The sequence below is a fragment of the Equus asinus genome, chromosome 3, assembly GCF_041296235.1.
Source record: "Equus asinus isolate D_3611 breed Donkey chromosome 3, EquAss-T2T_v2, whole genome shotgun sequence".
In the NCBI taxonomy this organism is placed as follows: Eukaryota; Metazoa; Chordata; class Mammalia; order Perissodactyla; family Equidae; genus Equus; species Equus asinus.
In genome coordinates, this window is record NC_091792.1 from 100,184,443 (window position 1) to 100,206,621 (window position 22,179).

General features: G+C 39.5%; 1 protein-coding gene across 3 annotated transcripts in view; it reads right to left on the reverse strand.

The window, feature by feature from the left end:
• Positions 1–22,179, reverse strand: part of FRAS1 (Fraser extracellular matrix complex subunit 1) — a 419,525-nt gene that overhangs the window by 95,884 nt on the left and 301,462 nt on the right. For all 3 annotated transcript variants that reach the window (XM_044766202.2, XM_044766201.2, XM_014865057.3), the window contains 5 exons: positions 14,684–14,821; positions 12,524–12,556; positions 4,806–4,937; positions 3,568–3,693; positions 1,342–1,589 (listed from right to left, as the gene is read on the reverse strand). In XM_044766202.2, the coding sequence (XP_044622137.2) occupies positions 1,342–1,589; positions 3,568–3,693; positions 4,806–4,937; positions 12,524–12,556; positions 14,684–14,821 (677 nt within the window). The remainder of the gene's footprint in view (positions 1–1,341; positions 1,590–3,567; positions 3,694–4,805; positions 4,938–12,523; positions 12,557–14,683; positions 14,822–22,179) is intronic.

Genomic DNA, 22,179 nt, shown 5'->3' on the forward strand with positions numbered 1-22,179 from the left:
ATTCAATCAATTTCTGAAAATACATGTTCAGTTGCCAATGGGCTTGCATTTTGATATGCAGCTTATAATACGCAGTTAATGGGCAGGAACTGCTCCTGGAGAGCTATTTTGGTCTGTCAAACATTTTTCAAGCCTTGGTGATCTATTGATTAAATCTGTATTCATACATTTTTATGAATTCATGAGTTTCATAAGATTCAAAAGACCATAACCCACGGTAAAAATCACCTGTCAATTAAAAAAAAAACAAGTCAAAGCTGTTCTGAAACTATACTAGACCCATGAGAAGAATGAGGATGAAATGCAGTTTCCCACAATTTAAGAAAAGACAATTTGAGGGGAAAATCTGTGCAAAAGCAATTGAAGCAATTGTTCCCAGGCCAATGCTTTATCTCACATGCTACTATTCAAGACCAGACTTTATAGCCAGACTCTTCAGCCCAGAGAAGAATTACTTAAAACTATATAGCATTTTAAAAAAAAAGGCCAGGTCATTGGTTGGAAGTTTAAGATTAGTAAAGGAAAAATTCAATACTAAGAATGATTATTATTCTTATTTTCAAGGCATTTGTCAAAACTACTCATTATTATGTTTGCATAGAGAGTTCATATCTGTTTACAACATACATAACTGAAAAATAAAATTAATTATACTCATTATCCTTAGCTCCAGATGAAAATCAAAGACAGAAGATGAGTTTAATTAGCCAGGATCACTTATTCAGTTAGGGCCAGATGGGAATCCCCAAGCCCTGCCCGCCAAATTCCTGAATCCACCCTTGGTTCCGTAACCACATGCTTGTCTTGGGTTATAGATTGGAAGGTAAGTCAGTGATCTTGCCTGGAAACCTGGCAGAGAGCCATGCCAAGGGAGTGTGACAGTATTCTGTCCAGAGCTGGACCTGAGACAAAAGCTGACAGAAAGTAGGCTTTCTCAAAAAAGTAGACCATGAAATACCATTACCTATCAGTCTCTGACCAGGTAAGTTCTTCTAAAATGCTCTTTCCCTCAAACTTCCATTTGAAATAATATGAGCAGAGCTTAACACATGGGGACTTGGGCTTTTCTGACATTGCCGCTGTTTCCTGTTGACAATCACCCAGCCCCATACATACTCATCGTGTTTTCATCAAAGTTTTGCTCATTCACTTGTCTGCTCACGAGACAGTGAAGCAGCTGGAATAAAGAGTGTAACTATTCCTAAGAGCACAAATATGGAGAAGTTGAAAAAAAATTCTTTACATGGCCATATACCTGATGCCCCAAATATTCAGCCATGGCATTGGTTTCTAGTCAGCTAGTCAGAGGGTGCAGTGGAGAACAAGAGGACAAGAACTTACAACATAAGCAAGGTGTGACCTCGTGATGACAGCTGCGCTTTTACTAGCAACAGTAATGCTCAGAGAGGCACCAGCAGCCAGTCGAGGCCCTCGATCCTCTGACAGCGACACCTCCACTCTCACTTCCACCGTTGTGGCTGAGGTGCCATCTGTGACTGAGATCTCCATGCTGTCTTCCCGGGCAGAGGAGCCATCGTGTAGATACTGCAGAACATTTTTCTCAATATCCTCATATGTGAAAGTGTCACCTTTCCAGAATAAAACAAATTGCAGAACCAATTACTTCTGGGAATAACGCTTTTCATTTATATAACACCTTTGTTCTCAGGATTTCAAAGTACACATAGGCTCATAAACTCTGGGAGTTGTAAGCTAATTAGTCCAACCACCCACCCAATATAGGATTCCCTCTACATTACCCTTGGAAAAAGGGCGATGTAGCCTGCCCTTCACACTTCTCAAGGTGGGAGGCTCACTGTATTACAAGGTAGCTAATTCCGCTGGAGATAGCTCTCATTTTTTCTAAGTTCTTAATCATATTGAACCAAAATCTGCCTCTATGAGATCCACTCATGACTCTTGATTCTAGACAATAAAAGACAAGCCTCTATGCTTTATGATAGCCCTTCTAGAATGTAATCTCGATACTGAAAAATTTTTGAAAAAGTTAAGAAAATAAATTATGCTTGATGAACCTGTGAGAGGTCTTTGTTTCAACTGAGAGCATAAGGTTTTTCTTTAAATTTAAAAATATGTAAAAATTGAAAAAGAGACTTAAGTTAGAAACTCTAACTGGATAAGTCTAGAGTACTAATTCATGATAGAGTTGATATGTGCTGGATGAAAAAAGTTTCAAGGTCATATAAGTTTCAGAAAAATGGGTTTAAACAAAATTTAAAATTAAAATTTTTTAAACTGCAGGATTTATTAGAATTTTAGAATCTTCAATACACAATATTAAAGCTTCTGAAAACTGTTTGGTCATGGAACACTTTTTATGAGAAATGCTACTTAGTGCCATGGGTCCCCACAACTCCATGGAGCACAAGTGGGGGACTGGTCTTCTTGGATGTTATATTCAACTCTGTTTCTCAATAGATTATTGACTCTCATAATTGGTGTTATATAATGAAACTAAAGAATTTATTCTTTCTCTGTATTCGTCTTCTAAACCTTCTCTTTCAACATTGTGTTACTATGATTTACTGGTGCTAGTGGTATTGTGCCTAAAAAAAGTTAAAAAACTAATATTTTACAAATACCTTTAGCTTTCATATATTAATCACACAAATATAGGTTAAATATAATGTTAAGGAAACTGGGCTATCACTCTTATGTTCCTAAAGTAGTTCCCTAAAGATGCTAGAATTCTATTCTAATGACATTTCTTTTGTTCAGTAAATTCTAAAACATCTGCCTATGTGACTCCCAAATGCCTACTGGGTGTTTTTACAAATTCGATGTACCTTCAAGGTCAAAGACTTGCCCCCTCCCTCTGCAGAGATATTCAGAAGAATGCATTATTACATGCTTATTAGGAATTATATCAAGGTTTAAGAATGTACAGATTGTTGAAATAAGCGTATACCATCCCAAGGTGACTACTTTGAAAGGGCTAATATTCACTTTGATATATAAGGGCTGACTATTAAAAATTAGATTTGTGTTCTTCGTGCTTTTCTGTACTTTCTAAACAGTCAACACGTATTATTTTTTACTGGTGAAAGCACAATAAATATTTGGAAAGCTGGTCACAGTACCACACTGTTACATCGCATAAATAATACTTTAAAAATGTGCTCCCTTTTTTTATGGATGAAGATACATGTAGTTTACACTATCAAAATTGCAGTGCTAAAACTATTGTGATGATTCACATACCAAATTAAGGAAGACAAATTCATCTCCATGAAGAAACCATAGGAAAGTAGCAGCTGACAACTCATATGAGGTTGTTCTCAATGAATTTACTCCAGGTTTCAGAAACCAACCAAGTTCACCTATTACTTGAGGAAATGGAGTCATAGTTTTGGGGCATGGGTGGTGGCAAAGAGAAAGAAGTCCCCAAAATTTCAGCCGATGGACTAAACACTAAAGCTTTTTCTTTTCTAAGTATCTCCTCATAGTTTGCCCCACAAAGTTGCTATAGTTCTTGTCTGAGAAACATAAAGTGGACTGTGGAGCAAGAAATCCTCCAAGAAGGCCTATGACAGAGTGAGCAGCTACCTGTGGCCATGGGCCCTTGGGACTGAGCTGTGTACTTGAGGAGTGTGCCATGCTGTGGAGGTTTCCGAAGCTCAAAGAAGAGTTCTTCAGGTGCTGTCTCAGTATCTCTCACTACCAACTGAAGTCCTGCAGTCAGGAGAATAAAGCATGGTGAGAAGATATGTACATTAAAAACCGACTGTATACGCTGTATACACTAAAGCCACAGGCCAGGCTGGAAGCCATGTTGTGAGTAATCTGATGGTTATAAGAAAGCATGTTTAATTCCAATCAACCACAAAAGAGTGAACACTGATAATATAGTCAATTCCCAAATTACAAGTAGGGTCTTCCAAAAGTTACCTTACAAGTGGGTAGTTCTGAATTCAGAACACCTTTCTTCTTCCATACCAGTATGGAATGGAAGCCCACATACAAGGATGGGTATGGAAGCCCACAAAATGTTCAGTCCTGATTGACTAGGGTAGGTTTTCTTCCAGAAAATACTCCCAGAAACTGTTTTTGCTTTTCGTTGTTTCTTCCTTCTTCTTTCTCTGAATCCACAGGAGGGCCAAGTTGTGTTAATAGTGGCTGTTCTGGCCATCACGGAAGTGACAAAGTAAGGTAAAAGTGAAATCGTCTTTGTATGTATGGCTGGTTTGTGGGTTATCTGATAATTAACTTTAGGCCAATATCCACATGTAGAAACTGATTAAGGATCTGTTAGCACATCCGACAAAACTCACAATATCCACTGTTTGCTCTTAAGATGCTCTTGGTAAAAGAATAAACTTCTAAAGAGTAAGTATATTAATAAGTAAACAAAATCACATACAAAAGGACTGGGCCAACTCTAACTCTTCACAGCTTCTGAAGGTTATTGTGATCTGTCATTCCTCCTGTTGCTCTTTACATTCTCAATAGAAAACAAGAGCAGTCATCGAAACCGCTCCCGTCTATTCTCCCCTCTGCTCTCCGATACTTTATATTTTAGTGATGGCAACAAATCAAACTCCTGGAGGCTGGAAAATAAATTCCATCACTGAGCATTGGCCTCTGAAGGGTTTATTTCCTTCTCTCTGTGCTACTTCTATTTGCATAGAAATGGGCAGAAGGAAGGATATGGATGAGAATGCCTGCAACTTCTGGAAGAGGAGGTCACTACCTTTTGGTAACCATTAAGAGGTCTGAACAGGGACTATTGCTGAAATATGGTCCTATTTCCAAAGCCATGTTTCTTTCAGGCTCCCAGTTCTTACCTATCGAAGTGCTGCCGCCTGGGCTGACCTCAAGCAATGGAGCTGTGACCTGGAACGCGGCCGGGAGTTGATCAGTGGGAAGTAAGTGAATGGTGAGGACCATCTCTGGGCTTGTGTGCTCTCCATCCGAAACTAGAAAGGGTAAACACACACACACACACACACACACACACACACACATACAAATCAACTTGTAGTCTGGTCACCTTCAGGCTATTTCCATAAATATGTAGCTTTTTTAGATTAACTTAATACTTTGAAGAGATGCTTACAAATGGAAAAAGTGAGCAAGCAAGAAAGATACTGTGGGCTATTCTAATAAAGCTTTTTCTACCGAGTAACAAAAAGGCTAAAGGATCATAATAACAGTCATTCTAAGAAGCAAGTTTCACAAAAAGGTGATGTTAAATGTTAGTGGAAAGGAAAGTAATACAAAATATGCACTCTTAGATGATGCTAGTAATGGCTTTTATTTATGGAATTATTTTTTGATTCAATTCCTTCTTCCAATGTTCCAGAGAAATATTTTCTTTCAGGAAATCTCTTAGAAATGACATGTATATGTCTCATTAGACAATATATTTATACATATTTTTGGTGAGAAAGATTGACCCTGAGCTAACATCTGTGCCAATCTTCCTCTATTTTGTATGTGGGACGCCACCACAGCATGGCTTGATGAGCGGTGTGTAGGTCTATGCCCAGGAAAAACCCATGAACCCCAGGCCACCAAAGTGCATGAACTTAACCACTACACCACTGGGTTGGCCCTGATGGTAATTTTTTAAAAGGACAGAAAATACCCATACAAATATCCCTAATGGCAGTTGTTTGGAAGTAAGAAGACCCATTTTTACCTGGTCATTATGTACAAGGCAATAACTGGAAGACACCTTTGTAAATAAAACAGTGACCTTAAGATTTTATTTCTCTGGATTATCTGACATCCAAGTGAACACTGATCACCTGAGGGAAATGAAAGCAGAATTGCCTGGCCCTTGACTCTTATTTCCATTTCCCTATACCTTAAGACATCCTCCCTTCTCTAACAGCCAGGTTTAGAAGAATACCTGTACCACCAACTCGATGTGTTTGTCTGTAGGGGCTTTGAGAAATCTGTACTGTTGATTATTTAAAATGTGTAATACGCTTGCACATGGGTTGGTTATAAGAAACAAGTTACCTTCTTCACTTTCTTCTGGACTTAGCAACAAGTCAGTAGAAATCTGACCTCTATTTAAGCAAAATAAAGCACTGCTCAGTGACTCCCAGTAATGAGTCCACTCAGGTTTTAGATTTGCCTTTTCCCTGAGGATAGATCTAAAAGATATGGCTTGATTTTACAAGGTACTTTCCATGTCCTAGAGAAGTCCAGAAATAACCCTACTGAAGGAGAGAAGACATTGTCCCTGTAAGAATGAAGGTTTTAGGCTCTGGTCATTCTGTCAAACGTCAGAATTAGCACCACTGCTTCTTTGTTTAGGCTCAGTCTTCCCCTCTCTGGATCATCAAAGATAGAGACAGATTACTCTTAACTTTGGGGGGTTTGGGGACACACATATAAACTTTTCCATAAATTTCAGTGGATTCAAGATTCTTTGAAGTCCCTGGACTCTAGGTGAAGAACCTCTATGTTAAATAAAATAATTGCAAAATATAATTTTATTTCTTATCTTTTACATTGATTTTATTTTTAAGTGGGGGGCGCCTCAGGGAGGCTTCAACATCATTACTTTACAGAAGAGGAAAGAAAGGGCCCTAAATCTTAAAGAGCTTTGGTCATACCACACAGCTGTCAGCGTGACCAAGGTATATCCTTGCCTCCGTAAGTAAATGGAAGAAAGCTATTTTCTGGTACATACTACATATCAAGAAAATATATCACACAGGTGAAGGGTTTTGCAAGCAAATATTAAGAACTTACAATCAAAATGTTTGCAATTGCATGTCTAGCCCTCTCTTTAAGCAATGTTTCTGATTTCCCTGAGAAAGAGTCAAACTGCCTCTTTTGGTCACATGCCTCCTGCGGGCACCACTCACCACGTGTGTTTACCTTGCTCAGAAAAGCTCTGAAGAGCATCTGCGCTTGTCCTGAAGCAGCCACATCAGGATTATCAGCTTTCCTTCTCATCTTAGCTGATTAACCAAGTGAGCTGTTTGCCCTCATTCTAAGGGTTAATGTCAGGGCTTGGGCTTGTTGCTGCCTTAGCTCATTATCTGCCCAGTGAAAGTTCTCTCCCTCAGAACTCTCCTAAAGGAGATGGCTTCTTTCCCACCAGATTCCAAATTTTTTCCTCCTTAAAAAAAAGAACCTCTTACACCCTTCACAACAATTAACTCAAAATGAATCACAGACCTAAAAGTAAAATGCAAAACTATAAAACTCCTAGAAGATAACATGCGAGAAAACCTAGATGGTGATGCCTTTTAGGTACAACACCAAAGACACAATCCATGAAAGAAATAATTGATAAGCTGGACTTCACTAAAATTAAAAACTTCTGCTCTGTGAAAGACAATGTCAAGAGAATGAGAGGACAAGTTGCATGCTAGGAGAAAATATTTCCAAAAGACACATCTGATAAAGGACTGTTATCCAAAATGTACAAAGAAGTCTTAAAACTCAACATAAGAAAACAAACAACTCAATTAAAAAAATGGGCCAAAGACTAACAGGTACCTCACCAAATAAGACATACAGATGGCAAAGAAGCATATAAAAAGATGCTCCACATCATATGTCAGCAGGGAAATGCAAATCAAAACAATGAGATGTCACTACACACCTATGAGAATGGTCAAAATCCAGAACACTGACAACACCAAATACTGGTGAGGATGTGGAGCAAAAGGAACTCTCATACATTGCTGGTGGGAATACAAACGGTGCAGTTATTTTGGAAGACAGTTTGGCTGTTTCTTACAAAACTAAACATATTCTTACCATCTGATTCAGCAATTGCACTCCTTGGTATTTATTTATCCACAGAAGTTGAAAACTTATGTCCTCACAAAAACCTGCACATGGATCTTTATAGCAGCTTTATTCATAATTGCCAAAACTTGGAAGCAACCAAGATGTCCTTCAGTAGGTGAACAAATAATAAACCGCGGTACATCTAGACAATGCAATATTATTCAGCGCTAAAAAGAAATAAGCTAGGGGCTGGCCCCGTGGCCGAGTGGTTAAGTCTGTGCGCTCCGCTGCAGGCGGCCCAGTGTTTCGTTGGTTCGAATCCTGGGCACGGACATGGCACTGCTCATCAAACCACGCTGAGGCAGCGTCCCACATGCTACAACTAGAAGGACCCACAAGGAAGAATATACAACTATGTACTGGGGGGCTTTGGGGAGAAAAAGGAAAAAATAAAATCTTTAAAAAAAAAAAAAAAAAAAGAAATAAGCTATTAAGCCATGAAAAGACACGGAGAGACACCTTACTAAGTGAAATAACCCAGTCTGAGAAGGCTACATGCTGTATAATTCAAACTATAAGACATTCTGGAAAAGGCAAAAATAAAGAGACAATAAAAAGATCAGTGGTTGCCAGTGTTGGGAGTGGAGGAGATGAATAGGCTGAGCACAGAGGATTTTTAGGGCAGTGAAAATACTCTGCGTGATATGTAAATGACGGATATACATCATTATACATTGGTCCAAACATATAGAATATACAACACCAAGAGTGAACCCTAAGGTGAACCACGGACTTTGGGTGATTATGATGCGCCAGTGTAGGTTGATTCTGGTGAGTGATGTTGATAATTGGGGAGTCTGTGCATGTGTAGGGGCAGAGGGTATATAGGAAATCTCTGTATTTTCCTCTCAGTTTTGTTCTAAACCTAAAACTGCTCAAAAAATAAATTCTTAAAACATCACTCAACAATAAAAAAAAAAGGAACCTCAGGCAGAAACAAGATAAATTAATTTAAGGTCAGCCCAAGGTCTATTTCTTTTACACTGTATAATAGGTTCAAGGATCATTTAACTTAAAGTTCTGGAGAAGTTAATAGTTTACCCCTTCAACTATTCAAGCTTTCAGGTGAAAGCTGAGGCTTGGAAACTGAACTGGCACACTACCATGATACTTATTTTTCACGACCCACACACAGAATCAGAAACTTGTATTAAAATCCTGGTCCTACTGTTTACCATGTGCGGACACCTGGGCAAATTGTTTACTCTAATGACCCTTAATTTCCTCAGGTTTAAAATGCTAAAAATAATACTGGTCCTTACAATATTGTTATAAGGATTAAATAAGACAACTCATATTGTAAACTGTTTTGTCAAATGTAAAATATTATAATCTGTTGCATATTATTACTAATTGTATGAATTATTTGGAAGTCTGTCACTAGAAGTGAGTTGATAACTGGGTTAATATCAACAATGACACAACGCTAGAAAAAGAAATAAAAGGCATTCAAATCAGAAAGGAAGAAGTAAAACTGCCATTATTTGCAGATGACATGATCTTACATATAGAAAACACTAAAGACTCCACCAAGAAACTGTTAGAGCTAATCAATGAATTCAGTAGAGTTGCAGGTTACAAAATCAATATACAGAAACCTGCTGCATTTCTATACGCTAATAACTATTAGAAAGATCAATTAGGCAAATAATCGCACATACAATTGCATCAAAAAGACTAAAATACCTAGGAATAAATTTAACAAAGGAGGTGAAAGACCTGTGCACTGAAAACTATACACCATTGATGAAAGCAATTGAAGCAGACACAAATAAAATAAAAAGATATTCCATGCTCATGGATTGGAAGAATTAATGTTGTCAAAATGTCCATACTACCCAAAGAAATCTACAGATTCAATAAAATCCCTATCAAAATTCCAACAATATTTTTCACAGAAATAGAACAAACAATCCTAAAATTTGTATGGAAGCACAAAAGACCCCGGATAGCCAAAGCAATATTGAGAAAGAAGAACAAAGCTAGAGGCATCACACTTACTGATTTCAAACTACATTACAAAGCCACAGTAATCAAGAGTATGGTTTCAGCTTAAAAACAGACACATAGATCAATGGAACAGAACAGAGAGCCCAGAAATAAACCCACGCATATATGGTCAATTAATTTATGACAAAGGAGCCAAGAATATACAATGGAAAAAGGACAGTCTCTTCAATAAATGGTGCTGGGAAAACTGGACAGCCACATGCAAAAGAAGAAAACTGGAGCCTATCTTACGCCATACAACAAAATTAACTCAAAATGGATTAAAGAGGAACATAAGACCTGAAACCCTGAAACTCCTAGAAGAAAACACAGGTGGTAAGCTCCTTGACATTGGCCTTGGTGATGATTTTTTGGATTTGATACCAAAATCAAAGGCAACAAAAGCAAAAATAAACAAGCGGGACTATATCAAACTACAAAGCTTCTGCACAGCAAAGGAATCTATCAACAAAATGAAAAGACAACACACCGAAACGGAGAAAATAAATGCCAATTGTGTATCTGATAAGGGGTTAATATAAAAGACATATAAAGCACTCATATAGCTCAATAACAAAAAAACCCAAACAATCTGATTAAAAAACAGACAGAGGATCTGAATAGACATTTTTCCAAAGAAGACATACAGTTGGGCAACAGGTACATGAAAAGGTGCTCACATCACTAATTACCAGGGAAATGCAAATCAAAACCACAATGAGATATTAGCTCACACCTGTTAGAACAGCTATTATCAAAAAGACAAGAAATAAGTGTTGAAGAGGACGTAGAGAAAAGGGAACTCTTGTGCACTGTTGGTGGGAATGTAAATTGGTACAGCCACTATGGAAAACAGTGTGGACATTTCTCAAAAAACTAATTATAGAACTACCATATGATCCTGCAATTCCACTTCTGGGTATTTATCTAAAGAAAACAAAAACACTAACTTGAAAAGATTTCTGCACCTCGATGTTCACTGCAGCAATATTTACAAATGCCAAGATATGGAAACAACTTATGTGTCCACTGATAGATGAATGAACAAAGAAAATATGGTATGTATATATATACACACACACATGCATATATATATGCACACTCACAATGGAATATTATTCAGCCATAAAAAGAATGAAATCTTGCCATCTGTGACAACATTGATGGCCCCTGAGGGCATTATGCTAAGGGAAATAAGTCAGACAAAGACAAATAACATATGATCTCATTTATATACGGAATTAAAAAAAAAACCAAGCTTATAAATACAGAAAAGAGATTGGTGGTTGCCAGAGGTGGGGGTGGGGGATGGGTGAAATGGGTGAAGGTGGTCAAACTTACAGTTATAAAATAAATGTCACGGGGATAAAATGTACAGCATGACGACTACAGTTAATAATACTGTATTGCATATTTGAAAGTTGCTAAGAGAGTAGATCTTAAAAGTTCTCATCACAGGAAGAAAAATTTTGTAACTATATATATATGGTGACAGATGTTAACTAGACTTATAGTGGTGATCATTTTGCAATATATACAAATATCGACTCATTATGTTGTACACCTGAAACTAATACAATGTTACATGTCAATTATATCTCAATAAAAAATGTTTTAAAAAACAATGACACAACACTAAAATTTACTGTTGATTCAAGTGTGATTTTTAACCCTCAAAGAAGAAAGGAAGGCCTGGGAGTTTGAGGGAGGTGACTTTCTCTCCCACCAGGAGTTATCCCTACATGAAATATAACAGGACATCCGGATGATTGATTTAATGGAACAGTCAATCCCAACTAAACAGCTATTTAAACATGCCATTCATGGTCAACCACACTCACTCTAGACGTAACAAGAAAGCTTATCCCTTTTTTGCCCAGCATAGACAGTACGTCTGACTCTGCTTTTACTTACTGGCACTCCGCTTCTAGGGCACTATGAACTAAAGCTGGGATGCTGAGGTCTTCTACACACAACTTGCACAACTCACTCTCTGGGTCCTAACACTTTTCCCTCCAGTAGTAAGGCATTCAATGAAAGGCTCTATTCAGGACTATATACAACCACTATTCATTAGCTGAGTATCATGTTGGGATGATTATGTGCCAATCATTGCCCTGGGAGCTTTACATATACAGTCATGTGCCACATAACAACATTTTGGTCAACAACAGACCGCATATACCACAGTGGTCCCATAAGATTAGTACCATATAGCCTAGGTGTGTAGTAGGCTATACCATTTAGGTTTGTGTAAGTGCATTCCATGATGTTTGCACAACAACGAAATAGCCTAATGATGCATTTTTCAGAATGTATGCCCATTGTTAAGTGTATTGTATTGTAAGTATGACTATATGTAATTATTATTTATTATCCGCATTGATAGACAAGGCACAAAGAGATTAAGAAACTTTCCCAGAGCATACTGAACCCCAGGTAGTCTGGATCCAGAGTCTAAGATCTTAACCACTATTACCTCTTTTTAACAGATATTAGGACAAGTTGAAATGGGGCTTTAAACAACACTGATCTTTAGGATCATTGGTGGATTATTTTTTCCTTTGACTACAAAGTTAAGCTATTACTATTTAACTAGCCATGTGATTATTTGGGAAGAAACTTGTCTTATGTAACCGTTAAGTAGTTCTTAGAAAATAGCTAAAAGTAATGATGAAGAGAACAAAAAGAAAGGACTAATAGGGAAGGGAAAATTTCCATTTTCTAATAAAATTGAGATTAAAATCTTCACCTGTGAAGTGGAATTTCACTGATTCTGGGAGACCTGAAAGAACAGAAGACAGAAATCAGTATATTAAAAAACCAGAAAATCAGTATGTTAAACATTTTTAGGTCAGAAATAGATGGGGAAGGTACAAAATATGGGGCAGAGGTTAGAAAAGTAAACGATGTTTTAATCTAAATTATTATGGTTTAAGGAAAGATCACCAGTTCGTATGCTAATATTATGCTGAATTTAATAGTGCCAGCACTACTTTTAAGTAACAAAAAGAACCACACAGTGGAATAATTTTATATCACAGCAGTTAGAATGATTTATGATACATTCATTCAGATCTCATTTTATCAGTATATAAAATCCTACAAATCAGTGAATGTGGGTGATGTTGTATATCACTGACAGGCTCTCTGGTGGGTCAATTCCATTGTAGAATTGAGTGATGCCTGGGACATTGATTTACACACTGTAACGATGTGAGAGATTTATCTTGCGGCATTTATCCCATAGATTATACAGGACAGGACTCTGTTCTCTCTCTAAAAAAGCTCTAAGAACTCAGGCAAGTATAGCGGATACAGAAATAACTTCAACCATGGCTGACATGTTTTCTTTCTCTCTAATCCCAAGATGTCCCAAATTTCTTGTAAGTAGGGATTGGAGAACCATGAACATTTTCACTGTCTATTCGTTACCCAGTTACTAAACACTGGGGATACTCCTTAAAGAAGAGGCCTGCCCTCACCCTTAGAGAATTTCAGTCTAATTGAGTTAATCATTTTCTAGACAATTGCATTTATATAAATAATGGCAAATATTACTTTAAATGTTTGCCACCATTTAAAATGTAACTCTAAAATTATTTCACCGATGTTCAACTCACCATAAGAAATCACCAGCTGTTCTGTATGAATAAAGCTACTATATAAAACTAATACTCTACATTAATCGTGTTATATGGTACATACATCTTAAAGATCAGAAAGAAATAGGCTTCAAGATTTTTAGAGTCATTCCAAGGCACAGAAATATTTAGGGTAGGAATTCAAAACTCCTGCTTTCCAGTCAGCAGCTTTGATTACCGGACCAGGGGGAGAAATAAGAAATGGCAAGGATGGAGGCTATCTTGGCTGAGTGGAAGGGCACACACTGGCTTGAATTAGAAACAGTTTTTCTTTGGCTCAGTCTTCTCCTCCTTTAAAAACATGCCTTCTGTCAAATCCTGGTTTTAATCCCAAAAGGTCAGCTGCATTCTCCATTCCTACATGGAACCTTCCCTGAGGTACTGCAGGATCCTCCTCACTAGATTCCCCTCACCCATCCATCCACTCTGGCCTCCTCCCCAAATCCATTCACATAACTGCAGTCAAAGAATTTCTTATGAAAAGCCCTCTTCCCATATCTTAAAACCTCCACCAGGTTCTTAACTGTTCTTGGGATAAAAATCTAAATCCCTACAGGTTTATAGGGCCTCTACAGTCTGGCCTCTCTCTCTCCCTCCAGGCTCATCCTTGCTCTGCTCCGCCCTCCACATTCCAGACACACTGACTTTTCTTAATCCCCAGTACGCCACATCCTCTCCCTCCCCAGGGCCTCACATGGGGCATGTGCCTTTCCTTCAGGAATGTTCTCCTGATTATCCCAATATGCACACTTAGCCTGGTTAGCTTCTACCCATCCCTCCACTGGGAATCTCTCTCTGGGGCACCCTCCACTGAACCCTCAGACTAGGTCAGTCTTATTAGATTCCATTCCACCACTGAACATTCTTTTTTCTTTTCAGAGCTCTTATCTCAGTCTGCAATTAAACATTCACTACTGGGATTATTTATCAAATTCTGTCTCTACATCTAGATCCCAAAACTCACCAAGAACAGGATTCATGCCTCTTCTTGTTCACTACTACATCTTCAAGATCTCACTCAGCGATTGCCAAATAGGAAGCAGAAAATGAATATATATAGAAAGCATGCCTGCATGCATGAATAAATGGAAAAATGATGACCTGAGCCCAAACTACATACTGACCCACAAGTCTCAAGCTATTTTGAATAGCTATACAGCAGTGCTACCAAACTGTCCAGAAGGATTACAGGAAGAGTTAGGGAGAGCCGGCCATGAAGATCTACAGAGAGCAGGTTGAGTGCCTCAAAATAAAGAAGAGAGCATTACCAGCAAAGGAGAAGGCCATGATCTCCTGGAGGTGGGGGGCTGCAGTAGGAGGACGGTACATGATTTTGCCCTGGTTAATATCTTCCTGCGTGAAATACCGGATGGGAGAGTGAGGCTGGTCCTTGTGTTCGATGATGCCTGGGGAAGAAGAGACTTGGCATGAGCATGAACAGTAATTCTGACGGCTGAATTTGACCAGTAATTCTGACGGCTGAATCTGACCAGAGCCATAAAGATGCCTTTCCTACTTGAGAGTCTCTTATCCTTCAGGAACAACTGCTCTCAGGTTGTTCTTGGTCTACTATTCTCCAATTATTTAAGAAAAGCGCAAATCTGAAACCCAAATAGACTCTTCACTAGGATTCAGTGACTATAAACAACAGGAAGATGCAAACTACTGCCCCTAACGTAGCTTAGACTAGGTAATCCTCCAGAAGTCATAGACACTAAACCATAATTATGAGATCCTCTCAATTGAGTTTAAGTTCAAAGGTCAACGTCACTGGAAAAATGGCACAGACTGGTCTTCTGGTGAGGCTGTAAAGAGATTTTTCTCAATCTACCCTCTTTTCTTCAGAAACTCCTTAGTCTCTTGATGATCTTGGCAACAGTGCCATGGATTTTGACTATTCTAAGAACTGGATTTGCAATTATTACTCTGCTTTAGGGGTTGCAGATTTGCCTGTTGTTTCTAAATTTTGCAGGTATGGAACTGTGATAATTTTTCATGTCCTATTAACTCTTTAAAAGGAGGACACATGTGAGGCTTGGTGTTGAACTAATTCAAGTTCTGAGGGGCTGGGAGACCTATGGCCATTCTCCAGAAGAAGGCCCAGGCTGCCGGTCTGAAAGAACTTCATCTCCTCCCTGGCAACGTAGGGAGAACAACTCTAGCGATGACTTAGGAGACTAAAAAAAGGATGGATGACTTAGACGTTTAATTTCTTTGGATTTTATCAAAAGGGTAATGGGCGGATTCCCCGGCACGGCACCAGACCGCAAGCTGCTGCTGGGCTCACGGTCTCTGGCACACGGGTTGGTGCAGGGGGCGCCCGGACTTCCCATACACATGCTTGGGGACATGGTTGGAGCTCCAGTGCCCGGCCCTGCGGCCTAGGGGGAGGCTCTGGGGGTCCCACACCTCCCCGGCAGGGAAAGCCTCTGCTGCCATTAGCAGGGAGGCCCCGCCCAGAATCCAGAAGAAAGGGAAGCTCCCGGCAGGTGGATTCCCCAGCACGGCACCAGACTGCAAGCTGCTGCCGGGCTCACAGTTTCTGGCGCACGGGTTGGTGCAAGGGGTGCCCGGACTTCCCGTGGACGTACTTGGGGACACGGTTGGAGGTCCAGCACCCGGCTCTGCGGCCTGGGGGGAGGCTCCGGGGTCCTGCACCTCCTTGGCAGGGAAAGCCTCTGCTCGCCATTAGCAGGGAGGCCCCGCACAGAATCCAGCACAAAGGGAAGCTCCAAGCGGGTGGATTCCCCAGCATGGCGCCAGACCGCAAGCTGCTGCTGGGCCCACGGTCTCTGGCACATGGGTTGGTGCAGGGGGTGCCCGGACTTCCCGTGGACGTGCTTGGGGACTGGGTGGAGCTCCAACACCAGGCTCTGTGGCCTGGGGGGATGCTCCAGGGTCCTGCACCCCCCCAGCAGGGAGGGCCTCTGCTCGCCATTGGCAGGGAGGCCCCGCCCAGCATTCAGAACACCAGGAAGCTCCCTAGAGCAGAATTCCCCACAAGGCAGCAGCATACAAGCCACCGCCAGGCCCACGGACTCCGGCCGTGTCCCAGACGAGGCAAAGGGCTCCCAGAGATCCTGTGAGAGTGGAGTGGGGCAGAGTGGAGCTCCGGTGAAATGGCTACGTAGCCCTGGGGGAACTCCAGGTTCCTACAGCAGACTCAGTGAAAGCCTCTGCACAGCACCAGTGGACAGGTCCCGACTGGCAATCGCAAGGCGGGAAGGCCCTGGGGCAAAAGTAGCACAGCTAGGTGAGCTAACAACAGACTATGAGGAGGGGTTCAGGTCCAGTCAGTAACAGCTGACAGGGTTCCTGGTTGGTGCAGTCTAAACAGCTGCACCCCCCCCCCCCCCACACACACACACACCAGTCGCAACAAGTGGAAGCAGCGACTAAACTCTATCTCTATGCGGAGGCACAAATCCACGCCATCAAGCAGTATGAAAAAATATATTAAATCTCCAGAACAGAAGGAAAATGATAAGCACCCAGAAAACAATCCCAAAGACAATGAAATCTATAACCTAAATGATGATGATTTCAAAACTGCCATTATTAAAAAACTCAATGATTTAAAAGAGAATTCAGCTAGACAACTCAATGAGTTCAGGAGCTACGTCACAAAAGAGCTTGACACTATGAAGAAGAACCAATTAGAAATACTGGAGATGAAGAACACAATGGAGGAGATTAAGAAAAATCTGGACTCTCTGAACAGTAGGGTCGATAATATGGAGGACAGAATTAGCAATTTGGAGGATAGGAATATAGAAATGCTGCAGACAGAGGAGAAGAGAGAACTAAGACTAAAAAGAAATGAAGAAACTCTCCGAGAATTATCCGACTCAATTAGGAGATGCAACATAAGGATTATAGGTATACCAGAGGGAGAAGAGAAGGAGAAGGGGGCAGAAGGCCTGTTCAAAGAAATAATAGCTGAGAACTTTCCAAACTTGGGAAGAGAGATGGAACTTCATGTGACAGAAGCCAATAGATCTTCAAACTTTATTAACGCAAGAAGACCAACCCCAAGGCATATAGTAGTGAAACTAGCAAAAGTCAACGACAAAGAGAAAATTCTAAGGGCAGCCAGGCAGAAGAAAATAACTTACAAAGGAAACCCCATAAGGCTATCAGCAGATTTCTCAGGAGAGACCTTACAGGCTAGAAGAGATTGGAATGAAATATTCAAAACTCTGAAGGACAAAAACCTGCAGCCAAGAATACTCTACCCAGTGAAAATATCTTTCAAATACGATGGAGAAATAAAAACTTTCCCAGATAAACAAAAGTTAAGGGAGTTCATCGCCACAAAACCTCCTCTTCAAGAAATGCTCAGGAAGAACCTCATTCCTGAAAAATCGAAAAAAGGAAAGGGGCTACAAAATCCAGAACAAAGGAGATAAGCAGAAGGACGATAACACAAAGTAACAACTCTCCATCAGGACAAAATGCAAAAGAACCGGAAAACAAGTGATAAAATGGCAACAGTAGGCCCCCACGTTTCAATAATCACTCAAAACGTGAATGGATTGAACTCTCTAATCAAAAGGCACAGAGCGGCAGGATGGATCAAAGAACAAGATCCAACAATATGCTGCCTCCAGGAAACACACCTCAGCCCCAAAGACAAACACAGACTCAAAGTGAAGGGATGGAAGACAATACTCCAAGCTAATAATGAACAAAAGAAAGCAGGTGTTGCCATACTTATATCAGACAAAGTAGACTTGAAGGCAAAACAGATAAAGAAAGACAAAGAGGGGTGGCATATAATGATAAAAGGGATGCTCCACCAAGATGACATAACACTTATAAATATATACGCACCTAACACAGGAACACCAAAATTCGTAAAGAAACTATTAACAAAACTAAAAGGAGACATCAACAGCAATACAATAATAGTAGGGGACCTCAACACCCCATTAACACCAATGGACAGATCATCCAGACAGAAAATCAACAAGGAAATTATAGAATTAAATGAAAAATTAGATCAGATGGACCTAATAGATATATATAGGACACTTCATCCAAAAACAGCAGGTTACACATTCTTCTCAAGCGCACATGGAACATTCTCAAGGATAGACCATATCTTGGGAAACAAAGCAAGCATCAATAAGTTTAAGAGGGTCGAAATAATATCAAGCATCTTTTCTGATCATAATGCTATGAAACTAGAAATCAACTAAAAGAATAAAGCTGGGAAAGGGCCAAAAATGTGGAGACGAAATGACATGCTACTGAACAAACAATGGATTATTGAAGAAATCAAATATTATCTGGAGACAAATGATAATGAAAACACACCGTACCAAATTATCTGGGATGCAGCAAAGGCAGTCCTAAGACGGAAATTCATTGCAATACAGGCTCACCTCAATAAGCAAGAAAAATCTTACCTAAACAACCTCAAACGACACCTAACAGAATTAGAAAAAGAAGAACAAACAAAGCTGAAAGTCAGTAGAAGGAGGGAAATAATAAAAATTAGAGCAGAAATAAATGATATTGAAACAAAAAAGACAGTAGAAAGGATCAATAAAACAAAGAGTTGGTTCTTTGAAAAAATTAACAAAATCGACAAAGCCTTAGCCAGACTCACTAAAAAAAAGAACAGAGAAGTCTCAAATAAATAAAATTAGAAACGAGAGAGGAGAAATCACAATAGATACCGAAGAAATACAAAGGATCATAAGAGAATACTATGAAAAACTATATGCCAACAAATTGAACAACCTAGAACAAATGGATAAATTCCTAGACTCCTCAACCTACCCAAACTGAATCAGGAAGAAATAGAGAATCTGAATAGACCAATCACAAGTAAAGAAATAGAAACAGTAATCAAAAACCTCCCCAAAAATAAGAGTCCAGGGCCAGATGGCTTCTCTGGAGAATTCTACCAAACATTCAAAGAAGATTTAATATCTATGCTTCTCAAACTATTCCAGAAAATAGAGGAAGATGGAGCACTCCCTGATACATTCTATGACGCTAACATCACCCTGATCCCCAAACCTGACAAGGACAACACAAAGAAGGAAAACTATGGGCCAATATCACTGATGAACATAGATGCAAAAATCCTCAACAAAATTTTGGCAAACCGAATACAGCAATACATGAAAAAGATTATACACCATGATCAAGTGGGATTTATACCAGGGACACAGGGATGGTTCAACATCCTCAAGTCAATCAACATGATTCACTACATTAACAAAACGAAAAACAAAAACCACATGATCATCTCAATAGATGCAGAGAAAGCATTCGACAAGATCCAACATCCATTTATGATAAAAACCCTCAATAAAATAGGTATAGAAGGAAAGTACCTCAACATAATAAAGGCCATATATGACAAACCCACAGCCAACAGCATACTCAATGGACAAAAACTGAAACCCATCCCTCTGAGGACAGGAACAAGACAAGGGTGCCCACTTTCACCACTCTTATTCAACATAGTACTGGAGGTTTTGGCCAGAGCCATTCGGAAGGAAAAAGAAATAAAAGGAATCCAAATAGGCAACGAAGAAGTAAAATTCTCGCTGTTCGCAGACGACATGATCTTATATATAGAAAACCCCAAAGAATCCATAGAAAAACTATTAGAAACAATCAACAACTACAGCAAAGTTGCAGGGTATAAAATCAATATACATAAATCAGTAGCATTTCTACATGCTAACAATGAACTAACAGAAAAAGATCTCAAGAACTCAATCCCATTCACGATCGCAACAAAAAGAATAAAATACCTTGGGATAAATTTAACCAAGGAAGTGAAATATCTATACAACAAAAACTACAAGATCTTCTTGAAAGAAATCGACGACGACATAAAGAGATGGAAAGACATTCCATGCACATGGATTGGAAGAATAAACATAGTTAAAATGTCCATACTACCTAAAGCAATCTACAGATTCAACGCCATCCCAATCAGAATTCGAATGTGATTCTTTACAGAAATTGAACAAAGAATCCTAAAATTCATATGGGGCAACAAAACACCCCGAATTGCCAAAGCAATCCTAAGAAAGAAGAACAAAGCTGGAGGCATCACAATCCCTGACTTCAAAACATACTACAAAGCTACAGTAATCAAAACAGCATGGTACTGGTACAAAAACAGATGCACAGATCAATGGAACAGAATTGAAAGCCCAGAAATAAAACCACACATCTATGGACAGCTAATCTTTGACAAAGGAGCTGAGGGCCTACAATGGAAGAAAGAAAGTCTCTTCAACAAATGGTGCTGGGAAAACTGGACAGCCACATGTAAAAGAATGAAAATCAACCATTCTTTTTCACCATTTACTAAAATAAACTCAAAATGGATCAAAGACCTAAAGATTAGGCCTGAAACAATAAGTCTTCTAGAAGAGAATATCGGCAGCACACTCTTTGACATCAGCTTCAAAAGAATCTTTTTGGACACCATAACCCCTCACATGAGGGAAACAATAGAAAGAATAGACAAATGGGACTTCATTAGACTAAAGAGCTTCTTCAAGGCAAGGGAAAACAGGATTGAAACAAAAAAACAGCCCACTAATTGGGAAAAAATATTCACAAGTTATTTATCCGACAAAGGGTTAATCTCCATAATATACAAAGAACTCACACAGCTCAACAATAAAAAATCAAACAACCCAATTACAAAATGGGCAGGGGACATGAACAGATATTTCTCCAAAGAAGATATACGGATGGCCAATAGACACATGAAAAGATGCTCATCATCACTAATCATCAGGGAAATACAAATCAAAACTACACTAAGATATAACCTTACACCTGTTAGAATGGCAAAAATATCCAAAACCAAGAGTGACAAATGTTGGAGAGGCTGTGGAGAAAATGGAACCCTTGTACACTGTTGGTGGGAATGCAAACTTGTGCAGCCACTATGGAAAACAGTATGGAGATTCCTCAAAAAGTTAAAAACAGAAATACCTTATGACACAGCCATCCCACTACTGGGTATCTATCCCAAGAACCTGAAATCAGCAATTCCAGAAGTCCCATGCACCCCTATGTTCATCGCAGCATTATTCACAATAGCCAAGTCATGGAACCAACCTAAGTGCCCAGCAACTGATGAGTGGATAAAGAAGATGTGGTATACATATACAATGGAATACTACTCAGCCATAAAAAAGGACAAAGTCGTCCCATTCACAACAACATGGATAGACCTTGAGGGTATTATGTTGAGTGAAATAAGCCAGACAGAGAAAGACAAACTCTGTATGACTCCACTCATAGGTGGCAGTTAACATATGGACAAAGAGAACTGATCGGTGGTTGCCAGGGGAAAGGGGGGTGGGGGGAGGGCACTAGGGGTGAAGTGGTGTACCTACAACAAGACTAATAATGATGTACAACTGTAATTTCACAAGGGTGTTAACTTTCATAACCTTAACAAAAAAAATTTTAAAAAAAAAGGGCAATGGAATGTAATTTTTAGACTTCTGTTTCTTCCAGGGGATTTGATAATGCGAAAGGCTCACATCTAGGGCAGTGGTTGGGCTTGGGAGAGCAGCCTCAGATGTGGGAGCACAATTGTCTTAGTAGAAGCTGATCTCCTTTCCGTGAGGAACAGCCACACCTCTCTGGGAATAAACTTACTCATAAGGCCAAAATTAAGAGATCTGAAGGCTGGGGACTGACGCCAGGGGCCCACCTCTCCTCCAACTGTAGTTCCACGTTTCCATATTCCCCTATGGAGGAGGAATGA